The sequence below is a fragment of the Dendropsophus ebraccatus genome, chromosome 15 (genome assembly GCF_027789765.1).
Source record: "Dendropsophus ebraccatus isolate aDenEbr1 chromosome 15, aDenEbr1.pat, whole genome shotgun sequence".
NCBI lineage: Eukaryota > Metazoa > Chordata > Amphibia > Anura > Hylidae > Dendropsophus > Dendropsophus ebraccatus.
Genome location: NC_091468.1, coordinates 14,993,152 through 15,014,466, shown reverse-complemented (window position 1 = coordinate 15,014,466; position 21,315 = coordinate 14,993,152). Strand labels below are relative to the sequence as shown.

The following is a 21,315-nucleotide window of genomic DNA, read 5'->3' as shown; positions in this document are numbered from 1 at the left end:
TCACATACCCAGCTGATGGATTGCCTGCTCAGACAGGATGCCAGCCAAAAATGACAGCACCCGCAGAGACACAGTAGTGGTGCAACGGAAGCGTGGGGATGGGTAAGTATACTTTATTATGTTCCCCCATCACCCCTTTCCTTTTTTAATTTCATAGGGTGTCTCTTTTAAAAGGTGTCATAATGATAGGACTGACCCATGTGACAAGTAGTCCTTTCTTATACCCAATCTGACTTAAGAGATGTCTGACAGGACAGCTACAGAGGCAGCCTCCACTACACTGTCCAATGGCAGCCAACTGTCCCACCTGGCGGGCAGCATAGACTCTCTAAGCCAGGAGTCAGATCAGGCAGTGGACAACCCCTCTATAAGCTAGCTTTTTTTTTAGCTTGATGTACAGGCATTCTACTATAAATATACTATAACTAGAGATGAGTAAAGTTACAGTAAGTTCGGGTTTGCTCAAACAAATGCTCAGTATCTATCTTAGTGTATGTTTGCTCATCTATAATCATAACCCTATGAGTCAGACAACGGGGCAAAGCTTTAATACAACATATTTATTCTAACAGTTTTACTATAGCCTCACAAAGGCGCAGCTCACACACGTTCCTTCTGTTCTTCGCGGTCTAACGTGTCCCATATCGGCTGTTTTAGATGATCTGGTAATTTTTCAAGTTTGGTCTGAGAATAGAATAATATGTTCAGGTTAGTTCATCCCTAGAAGGCAAAGATCACTAACAGTAAAGCTCTTCTTTGTATATCCAAGTAACTTCAGATCTTGCTTTGTAGTTTACCTTTGTGATCTCTAAGGCCACACCTTCAGGGACGTTGCGTTGGATATATTCTAAGTACACATTCGCTGTGCTCCCTGTTAGATGCTTCAGCTATGGAAAAAGATGAATAGCCAGATTTCCTTCAGGGATTTTCAATAAATCTATACACACAGAGCTGCCCTTATCTTATTGCTCCGGAATCAAGGGTGCTTTATACATAATAATCTAGCGTCTTACCTCAAAGCTTCTGTAATGTGTCCTCATCTCATACTGTACTCTGTGCTTCTTATAAATGTGTATCGATTTTAAGAGGGTAAAACGCTCGATCTTTCTTTTTTGTTCATGCCTAAAATTAGAAAACAGTATAAAGTCCAGGAGATGTGGGAGCATTGGTAGGAAGCAGAGTCTGTGCTGGGAGAGTTGTCATAACCCCCATTCATGTGTACTGAATGTAGCTGTACACTCCACCTGTAGAGGGCACTGCAATGGATCATGGAGGCTGCAGAAGATCATTCATTAGATCAATGGATCTTGGTGGGTTTTACTGTTTAACCAATACCTTTCAATAAATGAATGTTTTTGCAATTGTGTGTCATCCGTTTGGATCCTTTTTTTCTTTTTTTTTAAAGGACGCAAAAGTAGTGTTGAGTACGTTTTTCTGTCCATTAAAAGTAACCAATTAAAAACGGATACGTTGAACAGATTGCAAAAACGCAGTGTGAACCCAGCCTAATGGTAATGCGGATTTGTAAATGATTACATTCAGGAGACAGCAGAGTCAGAGCAAACATTATAGGCTAAATATAGAAATACTGTTATGATGTAAAAAAAAAAAAACTAAAGCCATCATCCCCCCATACTTACACCTCCAGAGACAGGCCGAGCTCCTTAGCCGACAGGACAATGAAATATTCATAGCTATCCAGCACAGATTTGTCATGGCCCTTCGCTAACACTTCTATCTTCTTGTACAAGATGTCTGGTTCATCAGTAATACTTATCTGTATGAGTAACAATAAATGACTTAAAATCCACTTACACTGTGTCCTCCTTGTTATTTTACTCCCCACCCCACAGAATGGACCACAGCCAAATCCACAATGGATTCTCCAACCTTTTTCCCGATCCCTTCTACCCAGACAGACAGTTCAGTTCCAATTAAGTGTTTACAAGACCGGCTGTTCAAATGCTGCATCACAGGTAGTGAACATGGTAGATTTGTTGCACAGATTTTGAATTTGGTGCCGGAGAAGCTTTTTAGAGCACCCCTTGTCCCCCACACATCACATGATGAGAGAGAGCGTCCCCCTAAGTCTCTATCTGAAGACCAACAAAGGAGCAATGGAGAAGGGGCTAAGAGGAAGCCCTGTCCTCTACTGCATAGAGAGCTGACATTCAGAAAGCGGCTACAGCGCTAAATTCAAAATACAGGTGATTTACAGAAATTACCCATAGTGCTGCGTGACAGTAGAGATACCCTTTAAAATATGGATCAGTCTACTGGAACCCATTAGCAAGGTTTATGTGCTGATAACATGAAAAGACCGGACGTAAAATATTTGTAGACAGATATTATATAAATATTAAATAATCAGGTGACCACCTCAATATGGAAATATAAAGCAATGTTTAGATCAGTGGACAGAATGCACTATAGACTTCACTTTCCATTACTGCAGCTGTGATTAACTCAGATGGAACTGGGCCGTAGTATCAGACAGGTGGCACAGTATTCGTCAGGCTTCATCTATATGAGCTGCCTACATGCATTGTCAACGTCACTCGGCCACTGGTCAGCGCCTGCAGGTGTGGCGTCAATGCATTGCATTCAGGCAGCTAACGTACATCTTAGGCAGGGTTCACACTAGGTTTTTGCCTTCTGAGGCACAAATACATGAGGATCCTGTCCGAATTGGGTGCCAACATTACTGCCCCAAACCCCATCATGTATGTGCAGGGTGCTGATGTATCTGTGCCTCAGAAGGCACAAAGGTGGTGTGAATGCTCCCTTACCATAGTAATCCCTGCTTGTTTTGTTAATGGCTTGGGGAGTCCTAGTGATCCTAGCCATTGTTGGTAAAAAAAAAAAAAAAGTATTTAAACTGATTATGCAGGATTCTAAAAAAACACTCCATTCTTCGAAAAACAGCTCCTCTCCCGTCCTCAGTTTGGGTTTTGTAGCTTAGTTCCATTGAAATGAATGGAGCAGAGGTGCAATACCATACACAACCTGAGAACAGGGGTGGCACTGTTTTTGAAAGAAAGCAGCTGTGTCTTTCAAATTCTGGATAACCCCTTTAACTAAAGAGCTTAGACAAATAAACACTGTCAGTCTTACCAGCTTCTGCACTCTGGACTGTAGGTCACTCGGAGGAGCTCCTGAGGCCTCTGTACTTACAGCTTGGCTGCTGTTTCTACAATTACAGAATCAACATACATAGACTTCAATCAGACTCATGTTCTTTCCAAAAGACATTCATGTAAGATAGAGGTGGTTTTGACCCACAGCCATCTCTTCCTATACTGGATTCCGCCAATTGATATATCTGTCTCATCAATGGAAGCCCAGACCAGGCTACAGACACCAGAGATCCTTCAATAATTTCTCATGACGCTTATGGGGACGTTGTCCATAACAGGAACCTGCACAGGCCGATCATTCAGAAAGCAGGATCTGCAATCCCTGACGTATCCCTGCATGACCCTCACACTCAGCTCCTACTGTACACAAGGGCAGAGGCTCCAGCGTCCATAGAAAAGTATTACAATTTCTCATTTATTAAACATTAATTCAAACAGTGCGCACAATGCAAGACAAAAGCTCCGATGTTTGGAGCTGTGCGGCTGGTATTGTACTTACGTTACATGTCTGTATGTCTGAGTGACGGCACAGGCGGGGAGCTGCCGCGTTCTCAGCACCTAGGACAGAAGATAAGATGTTGGTCTTCCAGTGCAGAAAGCATCTCAGAGCATTTATGTCTCTTGGTTTCCTATGGACTCCAGTATAACTGGTTTAACCAAGGGAGCGGAAAAAATTAAAGGGAAACAGGAAAATCCCTAAGAAATGGCTAACGCTGTTATATAGCAGTGAGAGTAATGGTAGCTTTAGGTCTGGGGTCTGCTATGTGAGCAGCATAGAAGCCCTCCTTGTATATAGACTCCTATAGGAAAGCCTGCATCACTGTGTGAGGGGAAAGCAGGAGTAACAGACTCACAGGCTCTATGGGTGGGTGGGATCAGGACTCAATGGCTCTATGGGTGGGGGGATCAGGACTCACAGGCTCTATGAGAGGGGGGGATCAGGACTCACAGGCTCTATGAGAGGGGGGATCAGGACTCACAGGCTCTATGAGAGGGGGGGGGATCAGGACTCACAGGCTCTATGAGAGGGGGGGGATCAGGACTCACAGGCTCTATGAGAGGGGGGAATCAGGACTCACAGGCTCTATGAGAGGGGGGAATCAGGACTCACAGGCTCTATGAGGGGGGATCAGGACTCACAGGCTCTATGAGAGGGGGAATCAGGACTCACAGGCTCTATGAGAGGGGGAATCAGGACTCACAGGCTCTATGAGAGGGGGGACCAGGACTCACAGGCTCTATGAGAGGGGGGACCAGGACTCACAGGCTCTATGAGAGGGGGAATCAGGACTCACAGGCTCTATTAGAAGGGAGATAAGGACTCACACTCTATGGGTGGGGGGGATCAGGACTCACAGGCTCTATGAACGGGTGTTTGTGTGTGTGGTGGAATCACGGACACAGGCTCTATGAGTGGGGGACACAGGCTCTGTGAGTAGAGGAATCAGGACCACACCAGCGCCATACCACGAATTATAAGACACAGTAATGGCCTGACAAGTACTCAGTAGCATAAACCTATTACTGCAATTTCAAGCTGCAAAATACACTGAGCGTTGTGGTTCCACAACGTCCTCCGCTGCGTCTCCATGGTAACTATACTCACCTGACATCGGGACGCCGCCAAAACATTGCGGGAGAGAAGGACAAATCCTCTGCAGACATTCATGTTCTTTTGACAGGCGGCGATGTCGTCACTTCCGGCGCATCTTCTAGACGCAACGAACAACCATAGAGCTGAAAAGGTAGTGTGTAGCATATGCGCTGTACGTCAGGCGCCAAGGAGGGCGGAAATGATCAGCGGCCATTTTTGATTTGGGCACTCTAGCCTCCTGCTGTATTTTCTGACTCTCCATGTAACAGTGAGCAGCCATTGAGATGTAAATACCTATTATTATTAGTTATTAATGGTTAGAAGGATGCTAGTTTTTGGTTCCTGCAATTACTTCCTACCATTTTTAAGGTACTTTAGTGTTTAAAGGGGTATTACAGACTTCTCCTTAGTTTGTGTACAATACTGCAGAACAGTTCCAATGAAGTGAATGGAGCCAAGTTGTGATACCACACACAACCTGGGAACAGGTGTGGCGCCTTTTTTTTTTTTAATTTTTAGTAATCCTTGTGCAAAAAATGTAGTCAGTATATATTGATAAGCCAAGTATATAATGACAAACCCAGGGTGGGGAATTACATTCCAGGTGCTGCACTGTGTACACAGAACACTAATATCTACACAAACAACAGCTGCCCAGAACTTTATGGCTGGTAGGAAATAAGAGGAAATCTTTGATTTACCTTTCAGGCACAGTGTGGCCTCCTCTGCGGAAAGCAGACAGGCCATAGATTGGCCATACACATTCGGCTTAGGTAAGGACAAAGAGTCAGGACCTGCTGACTATATTATATACATGGGAATAGTGATGTCACGATACCAGAATTTTCAGTTCGATACCGATACTAACATTTTTATTTCGATACTCAATACCAGTTCGATACTTACTAAAATATTTTTAAAAAACACAACAATAGAAATATAATACTCCCTAGACAGCGAATATAATAAACCTGAAATGTTTTCTATACTCTTCAGGCCTGCACTATTACAGAGATACCAATTTATGGAGCTTTTTTTAATTTTATTACGTTAAAAGTAAAGGTTTTTTACATAACTGTGTACAGAGTACAGCGATCACTCAGACAACTCTGCTATACACTGCTCACTCGGCTCCGCTATACACTGCTCACTCGGCTCCGCTATACACTACTTAGCCGGCTCCGCTATACACTGCTCACTCGGCTCCGCTATACACTGCTCACTTGGCTCCGCTATACACTGCTCACTCGGCTCCGCTATACACTGCTCATTCGGCTCCGCTATACACTGCTCACTCGGCTTTGCTATACACTACTTAGCTGGCTCTGCTATACACTGCTCACTCGGCTCTGCTATACACTACTTAGCCGGCTCTGCTATACACATACTTATGCTGATGTCGGCACCTCACAGCCCCTGCACCTCCCCCACCTGCCAGCCGGCTGGATCCTCACATGTGTCCTCTCTCTCGGACCTCCCGCTCTCCCTCTCCAGCCTTCTCCTCCTTCCTCCTCTCTCCCTCTCCAGCAGCGGAGACCTCAGTGCAGCTCCGGCTCCTCTGCATAAATCATTTCAGCGGGGGGTCTGCTACACACAGTAGCCGACCCCTGCTGCATATGGAGCGGGCTTAGGAGGGGTCAGGTGCCGCTGTCAGTGTGACAGCGGCATCTACACAGTTACATAGCCGGCACTAGCGATCGCAAAGTGCCGGCTATTTAAAATTGGCGCCGCCGGGAGCGGAAGGAGAGAGAACAGAGGAGGAGACTGCAGGTGCAGTGAGAGGCACATAGAGAACACGGCCGGCGCTCAGCTACCCGCCGGCCGTGTTCTCTGCGTTATACTTTATGTTAAGTTGCCTAATAGTGCAGCTTTAACATAAAGTATCGATACCAGGAAATCCTGGTACCGAACCGTTTTTTTTAGCCCGAAATATCGATAGTAGTATCGATATTTCGGTGCATCGTGCATCCCTACATGGGAATATACCAACATAGGATCAGTTACTTAGCTACACAGAGGCCATTTACTAAAGCTTATTCCCAAGACAATTCACATAAGGCACAGAACACCTGTACTTGCCTGGTTAGTTTAGATTAACCCTTCAGAGTGGTGACAAGTTGATGTTATTACTCTCACTGCTGTTATTGGGCCCCCTTTATAGTGCACAGCCAGAAACCACTGTCTCCAATTCAGGGGGCAGAGCTGAGCTGTTTGCCAGTATTACTCACACAGAGACTTTCTTTTCTGTCTCTGGTCAATAGCACAGTGCTTACTGCTATGCCATGATGTAGTGCCGGTGCAGTGGACTTAACAGTCTGACATTGTGCTGGGAGGTTGATTTACATCAGGGATGGGGAACCTTCAGCCCTCCAGCTGTTGCAAAACTACAGTTGCCATCAGGCCTGCACAGTCAAAGTCAAGTTTTGCAGAAGCTGGAAGGCCACATGTTGCCCATCCCTGATTTACACAGTACAGTACTATGGATGACATGTGGGGAAAAGGAGTAGGTTATAGATAATCTGGGTTCGCAAAGTGCTATGTGAGCAGAATGGAAATAAACAGCAACATGACACCAAGTAAGTAGGTACATTTCAAATGTAGCTCTAGTCTAAGCAGTGATCTGCTAATGTTGCAGACAATAAGCCAAGGGTAGGGGATTACATTCAGGAGGCTGCATTGTGTACACAGAACACAAATATTTACACAGAGAACAGCTTCCTAGAACTTTATGACTGGTAAGAAATGAGGGAATCTCAGATTTGCCTTTCAGGCACAGTGTGGACCCCTCTGAGGAAAGCAGACAGACTCAGTTTGCAGGTACACAGTCTCTGTTTGCAGCTCTGGTCTAAGTGGTGACCTGCTACTGTTGCAGATGATAAGCCAAGGGTGGGGGGATTACATTCAGGAGGCTGTGGACAGTGTGGACCTCTCTGAGAAAAGCAGACAGACTCAGTTTGCTCATACAGTCTCTTTGCTACATAAATGGCTAAGGCTTACCCCTACTTCCTGCGTTTTGGCTAGCTGTTTGTCGCTAGAGATGGGTTTTCTCTGAAAACAGGTACTTAACAGCAGTGCAGTGAGAAACCTGATGGCCAAGAATTCAGGGCTATCCTTCTTGGGGTAAGGAGTTTGGTAATTTACAGCACTGGTTGTAAGCTGAGCCTCCCACAATGACTGAATTGACAAACATTAAATTCCACTATTAGATTGGAGAAGGGGATATATAAGAAGAGGAAAGCTATGAAAAAGTATGAAGCTATCTGGGGTCCGTGGGTGGATACTCCGGGTCTACCATCCGCTTTTTAAATACGTTTTTATTGTAAAAATGAACAATGTTAAATAAAAATTATCTGATTGTATTTTTTGTTTTTGATCATTTAGCAATTTCCTAGGCCTAGGCTATCATATGGCAATGACAGCAACCATATACAACAAGCTGGACCCGTTTCTTTATTTGGTAATGTATACCATAGTCACCGCCACAGCCTGCAATACTCTGAATGGGTGCCTCCTGCATATCGTAACAAGAACAGGGGGCAGGTGAGTAGGCCTTTTTTTTTTTTTTTTTAACAATCCCTTTAAGTTTTTATGTATTTAGCATTTTTTCCAAGCAGATAAAGCACGCCCCCTCCAATTACATAAACAAACAGAACCTCAATAAAACTCAATTTTATTGTGAAAATAGGTACAAACCCAACAAGAAACAGTGCCCTCTTGTGGTGCAGAATGGTAATAAGGCAATGGCTTGTACAAAGTGCAGTCCTCTGAGTACATACAGTAGATCCGGGCAGAAATTCAGCTAAATGTACAGTAAAAAAACCTAGAACAGTAATATCTTTGTCATTCACAAATCCTCAGCAGCGATAGAAAGGCACAGGTCTACAATAAGGGCCCGCGAGAGAACTGTACATATGGCTGTCATCTCTGCTTTATACAATATACAGTCAAAAGCCTAGTAAAATATTTACATCTCCTTCCTGAAAAGCCTAACAGTTCAACACTCATAAAAACAGACTAAACGTGTCATAAAATACATAGTAACATTCAGTGTGTGGTATGTAAGTATGTATATATACAGTGTCTGACCAGGTCTGCAATTCAAGGGGGTTGCACAGGATTAGCTGCTTTCTTTCACCATCAGCGCCACACATGTCTTTTGGTTATATTTGGTATTGCAGCTCAGGTCCACAGAAGTGAATGGAGCAATAACGCTTATAACTGTGGACTGGGGTGGCGCTGTTTGTGGAAGAAAGCAGCAATGTTTTTCACCTCTTAGGGTGCGTTCACACCTACAGGATCTGCAGCTGATTTTCTGCAGCAGATTTCAGTTAAATAACTGAACACAGCATCAAATCTGATGCTGTGTTCAGTTATTTAACTGAAATCTGCTGCAGAAAATCAGCTGCAGATCCTGTAGGTGTGAACGCACCATTAAAGAGGATGTACCATCAGGTACATCCTCTTCAATCTGTCCCAGGGATAGAATGGTCAGTTTTTTCCCGTGTATCCACGGGTCGAGGGCCGGAGCTAAAGCACAGGAGGCAGGCCGGTCCGCTCCCAGTGGGAGGGAATTCCCTCTTCTCTATGACGCGGCTTCATTAGAATCAGTGGAGCCGCATCATACAGGGGCGGGGATTCCTCTCACTGGGGGCGGGCCTGCCTGCCTCCTGTGCTTCAGCCCCGGCCCGGGACCCGTGGATAGAATGGCGTCGTACACGGGAACCGGGCCGCAGTTCAAAAAACAGACCGCGGCACCAGCTACCCTGTGACGGTGCTGTTTTATCCCTGGGTCAGATTAAAGAGGATGTACCTGATGGTTCCTCAGTCCATGCAGTAGTACTTGGGGGGGGGGGGGGGACCTAATGCAGTTTGACCACTACCATTAGCAGCAATCCCGAGACGCTTCTTAGTCACAGGCCTGGCCCATATTAACGCAGCCGCAGCCTCTAAGTCCATCTCATCCGTCCAAAGAAGAACTATCAGAAAAAGGAACTTTCATGAATTTTATTTGGTAATATGACAACACTTTCTGGCAGTGCTCTGGCCTTGTCCAGGATTGTCATATGGACATCGGGGTAAATTTATGTGCACTTTTATATTTGTTTTTGCATTTTAAGATACCATCTCTGGTAGTTCTCCTTTACTCACTATCTCCTTAGCTGTTGAAAAACTACAACTCCCAGCATACCGCTGTCAAGGCATGCTGGAAGTTGTAGTCCTTTCACAACTGTACAGCTACCGGTTGGAGATCACTTGTCTGAAGGCACAAAAATGTGATTGACACAGGTCTTGTTGCCCATAGCAACCAATCCCAGCTCAGCTTTCATTTTCCAAGAATAGAAATCTGCTATCTGATTGGTTGCTCTGGGCTATTTATACACTGGGGCAGATTTATGAAAAGAAAACAACGGTTTTGGTTGCCCGTGGCAACCTATCAGAATACAGCTTTAGTAAAAGCTGCATTGTGATTGGTTGCTATGGGCAACAAGTTCTTTTTTTTTTTTTTTTTTTTTTCCAAATAGCTTTATTTGTGGCCATGTGAAGTGCTTACAAATGTGAGGAGATCGGCCTGATCATTACAAAATGTACAAAAAACACAAGCATTAAAATACAATTACTTATCACAAGGCTCCGGAACAAGGACGCCATTATGGAACCCCCTGACTACAGGAGCTCTGGAGCTTAAATAGAGATTTTTTTTTGGCCTGTGCTAGAGGAATATCTACCAGAACTAGTAGCCATGTTAATTGTGAGGAGTTGCCCATAGTAACAGGTCACACCTAAGTCTGGTTGCTATGGGGAACATTTTCCCGATTTTCCTAGACCCTGGTTTTGATTATTTTCCCTTTTTCTGTATGGTATCAGAGATCTCTATTAGGGTTGGTTCACACTGAGGAATTCTCGCAGATAAACTCCACGGAATTCCATCGGCTGTCCGAAATTCCGAGGAGTTTATCCGCGAGAATTCCTCAGTGTGAACCCACCCTAACTCTGTGCCATGTATTGGATCTAGAATCTGATTCCTTAGGATCAGACCCCCCAACACCAGGGGGAGCAACACTGGGGAACCACTGGGGAGTAATGGGGCCCTTTATTCACAATGCTCCATCAGTGCTGGAAGGGCAGTATATATATATATATATATATATATATATATATATATATATATATATATTTATATACATATATATTAGTTCTATGTAAACGTAATGTATTCCCTTTGGTTTTTACTTGAGGTGACAGGTTATCCTTTGACCCCACAACAACTCTGACCAGCCTTTTCATAGGGACATTGCGAGTATCAAATCATCAGTCATCATATCCTGAATGGCTTGGGGATGAACACAATGGAAGACATTTATTAAGCCCGGTGAACCCATACGCCGGTCCTAAATCAGACCCTGACCCCATTCATCTCACTGGAGTTACTAAGAGGCCCATGATTCTTAGTAAATCCAGTGGGACCTGAGTCTGCCGCACGCCGGGTGCAGAAATCTACAACTGCTCTTCAGATCTTCAGAAGGTCTAGATTTCTGCCATGGTTTACGCCAAGAAACTATGGTAAATTAGGCATGGAAGGAGGCCGCACCCATCAGGCGAGCGGGGGGAGAGAATCAGTCCCAGGGACACACATTGATAAATGTGCCCTAATATCCCTATGATGAAGCTGAACCAGCAGGGCACTGACAGGGGGTGTTGTCATGGGGCTCAGTCTATTTTCCACTGTTATGTTGGGTTTTCCAGTGCTATGAAGGTCTTCAGCCCATTAGACCAGTGACCCCCAACCTGTGACTCTCCAGCTCCTGTCGGACAGGCTGGGGGTTGTAGTTCTGAAACAGCTGGAAAGCCACAGGATGGGGATCATTTTGTCTAATTCACATTACAAGCTGGAATCTTCCAGAGACACTATGGGGGAGATTTATCAAACATGGTGTAAAGTAAATCTCGCTCTGTTGCCCCTAGCAACCAATCAGATTCCACCTTTCATTTTCCAAAGAGTCTGTGAGGAATGAAAGGTGGAATCTGATTGGTTGCTAGGGGCAACTGAGCCAGTCTCACTTTACATCATGTTTGATAAATCTCCCCCTATAGGTTTATATACAACCACTGCCTTGTCTGTAGGATAAGTACATACAGGTGGGTCCAGGTAATTCTAGTGCTGTTCACTACATCATCACTCTCAAACCTGAGGAGCTTCAGCTACTGTAAGACTACAGCTCCTAGTAAGGATATACCAGGAGTTGTAGTTAATTATCAGTCTTAGGCTATGTTTACACACACTGTCAAAATGACGGCCCTTTTTATTGGATGCCATCATTTAACAACAAACAATGACTGTTTTTTCTATAATAATACCGGCCGTTGTTATAAAATAACAGTCATTATTTGACATTAAATGACAACAGTCTAATAAAAACGGCCATCATTGTGAACATAGCCTTAATTTGCAATCACAGACTTCACATTGAGCGTCAATTTAAACCCTTTAAATGGGGTAATCTATAGAACAGCACCATCTAGTGGCCACCCAGGAGTACTACATCACATCTTACAAAATAACTCAATGTTGCTGGGGGCTCTAAGTAAAAAAAAAAAAAAACTGAACACAATGAGAAGAAATATTCTGCAGTAGCTGAATCACAACTGCCCCATATATCCTGTTGTGCTATCTGTCTTTAAAGTGCAACGCTAACTGTGAAGAATGCGATTCCTGAGGACTCGGTGGTGCAGCAATCCAAGGCTAAATGTCCATCAGCATGTTGCATGGAAATACATCCTGATTGACACAACACAGTTTTTAATAAACCCATATAGATCATTATTTGTTTCTATAGTGACCTATAGGGGTCTGGGTACTACAGCGTAATATGTAAACTAAAGTGCGCCCCCTGATGCTGCGTGAATCCAGAGAAAGAAGGTGTCAGGAGTCAATCACTGGCCTGGGTAGAAGTGAGCTGTCACATATACACAGTAACCTATATAGATAAGCTGTGGACAAGTCCTGCAGTATGACCCTAACCTAATATATATGATAATCCTAACATGTCTGTTTCCTCCAATGACATCTCAAGGATCTCACAACAGGAACATAAATGGTTTAACCATGAAAACCTGGATTCAGTAAGATGTCTGCGGCATCTTTATTCCGTTTCCCCGTATGACCAATCTCTCTCCATTAGTATTCAATTACAATGGCAATGGCTGTCAGTTCAGGTCTTCCTAACCATGTTGGGCCCTGACTCTGTGGTCTGATCGTAGTGGTTACTAGTGCACTAAAAAGTTGTACAGGATAAAAAAAAAAATAGCTGCTTTATTAAACACAGCGCCTCTCATGTCCACAGGTTGTGTGTGGTATTGCAGCTGAGCTGGCTTATTCGTTGTGTTGTGCTGTAAAACCAGATACAATCTATGGACAGGCGTGGTTCTGTTTCTGGAGGCAGCCACATTTTCCTAATCCTGTAGATAACTAGTATTTCATCAGGGTTTCACTGGCCCGGCCCACCCACCCCTTTTTCTGTCTGAACAAAATGGATTTTCCATCAGTGTAAACAAGATTAACAACTGCAGAAGGAAATTCTAATTTTGTGAGGTACGGCTAAGGTCATACCTCACATTACAGCAGGTTGGTGACTACAAGGCAGAGTCATGACGTCACCCCAACTATAATTCTATATGTGCAGAAAATGAGAAAGCTTTTCCAGTCAGTATCCATGTTGGTGGCCGGGCTACAAGTCACCATCTTGCAGGAGATCTGCATCCTCATCATCCAAGATTAGGTCCGAGTGCATGACCTCTGTCTCCTCTAGGACGTCTACTAAATCCTGGGCCACATCCTCATCGAAGTCATCTTCCAAGGATTTCATTAGACTGAAAGGATCGAATGACATGATGTTGTCTGTGGGCAGAGTAGTCCTTACTATAGTCCGTGCGATGGTGTCGGCCATTTCTGCTGCCACTGCAGCTTTCTGTGCCTTCTGCCTCTGCTGCTCCTCCTGCTGCCTGTGCGTCTTCATGTGTGCGTTACGACTCTTGATCTTGTAAAAGACCCTAAGGGCACGGATGGTAGATACGGTTATATACAGGTGGCACATACTGTGCATATACAAAAAGGGTCCAAATCCATTACCCATCGCTTAAAATACTGGTCTCATTTGTGCCCCCCTTGGCTCCGTGGCCTGGGGGGAAAGTGCAACCTCTGTATCCCGTAAATGGGTTTTCCCATGATAAAAACTATATCAAATAAATCAACATATATTGGTAAATAAAGTCGTTCCGCTACTATTGCATTACCATTTCTGCTTTGTAACCTCTCTCTTGTTTCCACTGCCTCACTCCCTTGTCTAGTGTACATCCCAATAGGGAGAGCGGTGCTGAGCGGAATCAGCTCGGCATCGCTGTCTCTCTCACTGAACGTACAACAAAAAAGCCTTTACAGGTGTTTTGGGTTATTTATTTTAATTTTCTGAGATAATGATTTTTTTTGTCTGTAAGCCATTATTATCAACATTAAAAAAAAAAAAAAAAAAAAACACTAGAAAAAAATTCCCTAAATAGGAGATAGATAGATATTTTGAGGACGAGGGGCAAATACCCCGAAACTGCAGTCTATGGATGGATGCCTAGCCTTGGTAACCCTTGTCTTATGTCGTTATACTCGCCACAGAGTTAGACTTTGACTTACAGGGGCCACCCTGGTGTTTTCCTATTTAGGTCCCAAGTGAGGGACCTCAGGGACTACGTATCAGGGTGGTTTGGTGCTCTTCCCACTAGGAGGCACCCCTTGGCAATGGGCTTCCTTCTCTGGAGAGAGGGATATCTGGCTATTCCCGTGTTTTGAGACTCGTAACTGAGGCTCCACGAACCCTTTCTTTGGATGGATAGATAGATAGATAGATAGATAGAAAGAAAGAAAGATAGGGAGATAAACAAGTACAAAATGGATGCACTCCGAATGTCCACCGTAGTAAGTGCCGGCGAGGACCGTGGGTATAGAAATCCACAAATCCACAATGGAGTGCTGCGGTTACTTTCTTCCACTTGTAGATGGGAAGATAGATAGGTACGAGATCAGGGGCGTAACTAGAAATGACTGGGCCCCATAGCCAGCTACACACACACAAAGTGTACATACACACACCAATAGGCACATTGCATCTCTATAACTTCCTGTCTGTCATAATTACTGTCTCTATATAGTAAGCTGGTGATTATCCAGCCTACTGTATAGAGCCTGTGACTGGGATGACAGGCAGGAGGATAACTTCTAAACTAGGAGGTCAGCCCTGTTGGGCCCCCTGACACCATGGGCCCCGTAGCAGCCGCTTTGGTGGTAGTTACGCCCCTGTACGAGATAGATAGATAGATAGATATAGTATATAATCCATAGGACTCCCGAAGATGTAGTGAAAAATCAATTATTCCATCATAAAACATTGCAAAAAATACAAAAACTTTTTTTGTATTTCTTTTATGATGGAGTAATTTTCACTTAATTTTTCACCACATCTTCTGGAGTCCTATGGATTATATGCTATACTTTTTTTTTCTAAGAACTGCTGCTTTTTTATACATAGAATATATATATATATATATATATTATATATGAAAATATGGCCTGTGTAAACCCTTCCTAAAAATAATACACGTTATAACACATAGAACAGTAAAATCCATTAGCCGCAGTGACACCTGCAGACTGCATTAGGGAACAGCTGCCTGTTAGTAACATTTCATCTCACACTGTATTAGGCGGGACTTTGACTACAATTTGACTAACGTGACCATGACCGTACCATGTTGATATACCCTACCCCCAGAGTCCTCACTTATATATAAGGAGGGAATCAGCAGCTACTTACTTGCCGCAGAGTTTACATGGGAATACGGAGGTGGCGTCAGTCTCTCCGCTGGTGGTGCTGTGGGCCGGGGAGCTCTTCACAGAACAGTACTCGCTCTGGGCTCCTGACTTGGGTCTTCCTGTACCTGTAGCTGTAAATACCTTGGCGGGTGTTACTGTTCCTCCATGAATACGGGCATGGCCATTTAGAGCCTGCCTGGAGCAGAATATCTGCAAATAACAGAGCGCAATGTCACCTTATTACCCAGCTGGGAACAGCAGATCTCATAACTGACTGTAATGTCGCAGAGGGCGACCACTATTATCATGGTGGGACTGTACCAGGGGTGTGAGTATGCCACTGAGCTGTATACCCCCACTACTGATAGAAGTAACAACAAGCACTTACAGCGCCGCAGTTTCCCATTTCACACACGAAGGTCCCGGCTGGAGGGCCGGGGTGTGCGGGGACAGAAGGGTCGCCCTCTGCGGGGTGTAGTAGCTCGGGGGTTTTCTGCACTGGTTCATAGTCTACTTCATACTTTCTGTGTTCAGCTCCTTCATCCTCATCCACATCATCCACACTGGTCTAGGAAATAAATTATAATGATGAATGCCATCTCTCTGATAGAAGACGGAGAAGAAGCTGGGACCTGTATATAGTAAAGCAGCACTTATAGGTTTCTGGGTGACAATTAATATGGCTCCCACAGAGACCTTCACCCAATGCTTTCACATGTGGGCCGAGTCACTAGCTTTGCGGTCAGACCGCGACTTGCAGGTGTAATATAGGTAAGATAATATGTCTGTATTATGCTCATGTCTCAGTGTGAAAGTGTCCTGATTCTGCAATGATCAGTAATAAGGAGAGGGGGGATCATCACTAGTTATATTTACTATTAAGGCTGGGCTCACACTGCGTCTGTGCAGTCCGTTTCTTTCATCCGATTTATGCCTTAGGCTATGTTCACACGTTGTATTTTGAGGTACTTGCACTTACCGTATCATCCTCATTGAGTTCGATGAGGCGAGTCCTGTGGCGGCGGCCCATGTGCAGAATCTTCTTCCACGTGTAATAATATTCAACGCACTGCGACACGGTTTTTGTCTTTATCTAAAAGTCAACAGAAACTCATTAGGATTTTATAAGAAGAGAAGGAACAGCCCCTGCTGTAGAGTGATACCGTGGTGAGAAATAATATATATAATATATAATACCATACACCTGCAGTGGGTGTGCATAACCCGACACAATACCTTAAAGGGGTTGTTCAGAAGAAAAAAAAAATCTTTCAAATCAACTGGTGCCACAAAGTGCCTGAGATTTGTAATTTACTTCTTTTAAAAAATCTCCAGTCTTCCAGTACTTATCAGCTGCTGTATGTCCTTCTGGAAGTGGTGTATTCTTTCCAGTCTGACGCAGTGCTCTCTGCTGCCACTTCTGTCCATGTCAGGAACTGTCCAGAGCAGCAGCAAATCCTCATAGTTGGCACTAAAGTCAGTGCTTATAGATTTTCTCTTTTGTAATTTGTTTTTAAAAAACCTAATAAAAACATTGAACCAGAAAACCTCTCCTGCTCTCCAGACTGGAAATAATACACCACTTCCTGCAGGACATACAGCAGCTGACAAGTACTGCAAGACTGGAAGAGTACCAGTCGTACCCAACTTATACGTTAAGAAAATCCAATCACTTTTTAGAGAGCTAATCTGGGATGGTCGGAGTGCAAGGATCAGGTTGGATACGTTGCAGAGGGGAAAGGAAGACGGAGGATTGGCAGCCCCAAACCCATATTTGTATTACTTGGCCGCACAGCTTCAGCAGATGAGCGGCTGGGATGCGCTGGACAGACTGGGACCGAATGGGAGGTTACTCCAATGTATGTCTGGGGGAATGTTACCCATCCATCTTCTAGAAATAGCAGCGCAGACCAGGCCACCAGATGTCCCAATTATTACTCCAATGCTGTGTACAGTATGGGAAAAGATCAAACAGCTTCTTGGGTGTGGGGGCTGTACTGACTATACACCTCTGTGGAACAATCCAGATTTGCAACATTTGCATTTGCTGGAGGGGAGAGGTGAGTGGGAAAGCAGAGGTGTGTGCAAGGTGTCGCAGCTATATGAGGAAGGTATCTTTAACTGTTTCACTGTTGTGAATTTTTTTTTTGCAGAAATCAATAGTCCAGGCGATTTTAAGAAACTTTGTAATTGGGTTTATTATCCGAAAAATGCATTTTTATCATGAAAAAGCAGTTTGAAGCTCTCCCCCTGTCTTCATTGTTCTCCTATGGAGAGAGCTAAAGAAAAGACCAAAACAGGACAACAAAGAGTTAATCTACAAATCCCTCACGGGATATCTCCTGTGACAGTCACCAGTGACCTGTCTGAGCTCGGATTACAGCTGTCACCCAGCTCCGTGCCTGTAATCCTCTGTTATCTGCTTTCTGCTGCCGGCTAACTCCCTCCTTCCTCCTCCCCCCTCCCCTCTCCCTAGAACAGACAGGGGACGACTCCTGCAACAAGTCACAATTTTCAGATTTTTCAGAGTGGTTGAAAAAGAGGAAGGAGGGGGGGACCTGGGAAAAGGCTTTTTACATGCAGATAATGGCAGATTTGGCTAATAAACCCAATTACAAAGTTTCTTAAAATCGCCTGGACTATTGATTTCTGCAAAAAAAAAAAAAAAAATACGACAGTGACTCTTTAAGTCTTTTGTGATGTTACAGGAAGAATTTCAGATACCTCGAGTAATGTTCTATAGATATCTGCAGTTGCGGCATGCAATCGAGGCTCAATTTGTCACACCACCGCGGATTGCGACGTGTGCCACTATCCGCTCGGTGCTGACTGCAGAAGACTCAAGGGGTCTTATATCATTTATCTATCAACGTCTTTTGTTTGCATTCCATGGTACCAAACCCCTAACGGTGAAGGCTAAGTGGGAGGCAGACGTGGGAGCTATTACTGAGGAGCAGTGGTCGGAAATTTTGGCCCTGACACCTAAGTTGGCTCTGTCTGAAACACATAGGAAATCACAACTGTTTCTTCTTCATAGAGTCTATCACCCCTAATGCCAGATGGAGGGAGCCCACATAATTCATATTATGTGGAGCTGTACAGAACTGGAGAGATACTGGAAAGAAGTCCTTACCTTGATTAGAAAGGTATATCATATCACAGTACCCCCCGAGCCCCTGCAGTGCATATTAGGGTTGGTAAACGAGTCAGCTGAACCTACTGGAGCTGAACTGGCAATATGCAGAATACTATATCAGGCCCGCAAATTGATAGCCCAGCATTGGTTACAAGCTGAACCCCCTACTATGGTTGAACTGACCAACAAACTAAATCATATGATAAGATTGGAGAAAGGGATATATAAAAAAAGGAAGGCCATGAAAAAATATGAAGCCATATGGGGCCCGTGGGTGGACACTCCTGGTCTGCCGTCTCACTTTCTAAAGCGTAACCCTATGGAAGCTTTTCTGTTGCTGGCTGACCAAAATATGGAAAACCCGCGGAATAGGCCTTAATGGGCTTGGGGCTGTTAGAGCACCCCTATAAATAGTGTTGCATACTGTGGATGTGCTGGAGTGTATGTCGGTGTGAGTGGAATGTATGAGTGGGACCCCCTGTCTGTGGAACTCTACTCCTTGAGGATCGGATATGTAGTAAAACATATGGTTATATTTATATATGATATATTTCTGTGATAAAGATGTTCTCCTATTAAAACAAAGAGGGATGAGGAAAGGACATGTAGTCCTATGGGGTAGGGGGTGGGGAATGTTGTGGGGGGGTTGGAAAGGGGTTTCATTGTAAAATTGACAAAATGTTTAATAAAAACTATCTGATTTAAAAAAAAAAAGGAATAGTACCAGTCGTTATAACTTTCTAACTCTAAATCAATAGTAGATGTGAAATAAAGCAAGTTTGCAATATACATTCATTATTTTCATTATTCATCCAGTGTTTCGTAGGCCATCTGAGCGCTCACAGAGAGAAGGCAGTCATGTGATGATCATGTGACTCTCTGTACTGGCTGGAATTCCTGTGTTTAATCTGTTTTTTTCACCCTGCACAAGTCAGAAAATCTGCCTTCAGGAGACTGGACCTGGATACAGTAAGTATGGCTGTTATATAGCTGCCTTCAGGAGACTGAACCTGGATACAAGTAAGTATAGCTGTTATATAGCAGCCTTCAGGAGACTGGACCTGGATACAGTAAGTATAGCTGTTATATAGCCGCCTTCAGGAGACTGGACCTGGATACAGTAAGTATAGCTGTTATATAGCTGCCTTCAGGAGACTGGACCTGGATACAGTAAGTATAGCTGTTATATAGCAGCCTTCAGGAGACTGGACCTGGATACAGTAAGTATAGCTGTTATATAGCAGCCTTCAGGAGACTGGACCTGAATACAGTAAGTATAGCTGTTATATAGCCGCCTTCAGGAGACTGGACCTGCATTAAGTAAGTATAGCTGTTATATAGCTGCCTTCAGGAGACTGAACCTGGATACAGTAAGTATGGCTGTTATATAGCTGCCTTCAGGAGACTGGACCTGGATACAGTGAGTATAGCTGTTACATAGCTGATTTCAGGAGACTGAATCTGGATACAAGTAAGTATAGCTGTTATATAGCTGCCTTCAGGAGACTGGACTTGGATACAGTAAGTATAGCTGTTATATAGCAGCCTTCAGGAGACTAGACCAGGATACAGTAAGTATAGCTGTTAGATAGCTGCCTCTAGGAGACTGGACCTGGATACATTAAGTATGGCTGTTATATAGCTGCCTTCAGGAGACTGGACCTGGATACAGTGAGTATAGCTGTTACATAGCTGCCTTCAGGAGACTGAACCTGGATACAAGTAAGTATAGCTGTTATATAGCAGCCTTCAGGAGACTGGACCAGGATACAGTAAGTATAGCTGTTATATAGCTGCCTTCAGGAGACTGGACCTGGATTTCTGGTAAGTTCAGATTTGTTTTACAGCATGATAACAACAAAAATAATAATAAATGTATATTGCAAACTTGCTTCATTTCATTTATACTGTTGATTTACATTTTGAAAGTTATAACAACAGTGACACTTTAAGATTTTTTAATAGAAGAAAATTACAAATTTCTGGCACCATTTCAGTTGAAATAAAACATTTTTGGTGAACTACCCCTTTAATGTGCAAGAAATCAAACAGAAAACAGTGTTTGCAGCTCCCTTAGTTTGCTAGTCTAAACCAGGTGAAGGATGTAACTAGTAGCCCAAAATAAGTGAAGACTGAATATAAAGGTAGGGTAGTTTGGTAGTTTACTACAGAAAACGGACAATGCATCTGAAGGCCAGACCAGTTCCTTCATTAGGTTCTCAAGCAGTTATCGGCAATAAACTACTGATATTGCAGAACACCTTGGTGTGTGCCTATATACAGGGATCTTATCCTATTTTGCACATTAGGATTCTAGTAATCTATTTAGTAGCTCGTACACCTCTTAGCATTTTTAAAGGGATGGCAGTGATCTTGAAAATCACAAAGAATGATATACAAATAACTTATATCTGACCCCAGACTCCCCCTTTTCCTTATTGTGACTGTCTCACTCTGCTATATACAAGGTATCAAGTGTCCCAGAATTTTCAGCTACTTTCTGCTGTTTGTCCTATTGTTGGTGGATTGTGTGGGGAGGAGATGAGACTGATGGCCATCTCTGCTCCGGGGATGAACCTGACATTTATCA

The 21,315-nt window shown here is 43.8% G+C and overlaps 3 protein-coding genes across 14 annotated transcripts in view; 1 reads left to right on the top strand and 2 right to left on the bottom strand.

The window, feature by feature from the left end:
* LOC138774370 (cleavage and polyadenylation specificity factor subunit 6-like) overlaps positions 1-1,623 on the top strand; it is a 50,847-nt gene extending 49,224 nt beyond the window's left edge. For both annotated transcript variants that reach the window (XR_011360296.1, XR_011360295.1), the window contains exon 8: positions 1,133-1,623. The gene's annotated coding sequence lies outside the window, so the exon portion shown is untranslated. The remainder of the gene's footprint in view (positions 1-1,132) is intronic.
* On the bottom strand, positions 546-4,860 carry MRPS10 (mitochondrial ribosomal protein S10). The gene is made up of 7 exons (XM_069955167.1): positions 4,744-4,860; positions 3,637-3,695; positions 3,115-3,190; positions 1,641-1,777; positions 1,014-1,122; positions 798-887; positions 546-684 (listed from the first exon to the last, which is right to left on the bottom strand). Exons 1-7 carry the CDS (start codon positions 4,804-4,806, stop codon positions 601-603), a joined length of 618 nt encoding a protein of 205 aa, XP_069811268.1. The 5' UTR covers positions 4,807-4,860; the 3' UTR covers positions 546-600.
* Positions 4,861-11,775: 6,915 nt separating this feature from the next.
* Positions 11,776-21,315, bottom strand: part of TRERF1 (transcriptional regulating factor 1) — a 132,740-nt gene continuing 123,200 nt past the window's right edge. For 10 of the 11 annotated variants that reach the window (XM_069955332.1, XM_069955331.1, XM_069955329.1 and 7 more), the window contains 4 exons: positions 16,569-16,682; positions 15,978-16,157; positions 15,591-15,799; positions 11,776-13,779 (listed from right to left, as the gene is read on the bottom strand). In XM_069955332.1, coding sequence (XP_069811433.1) covers positions 13,458-13,779; positions 15,591-15,799; positions 15,978-16,157; positions 16,569-16,682 — 825 coding nt within the window. In that variant the 3' untranslated portion in view covers positions 11,776-13,457. The remainder of the gene's footprint in view (positions 13,780-15,590; positions 15,800-15,977; positions 16,158-16,568; positions 16,683-21,315) is intronic. The other variant, XM_069955339.1, reaches the window with a different exon arrangement.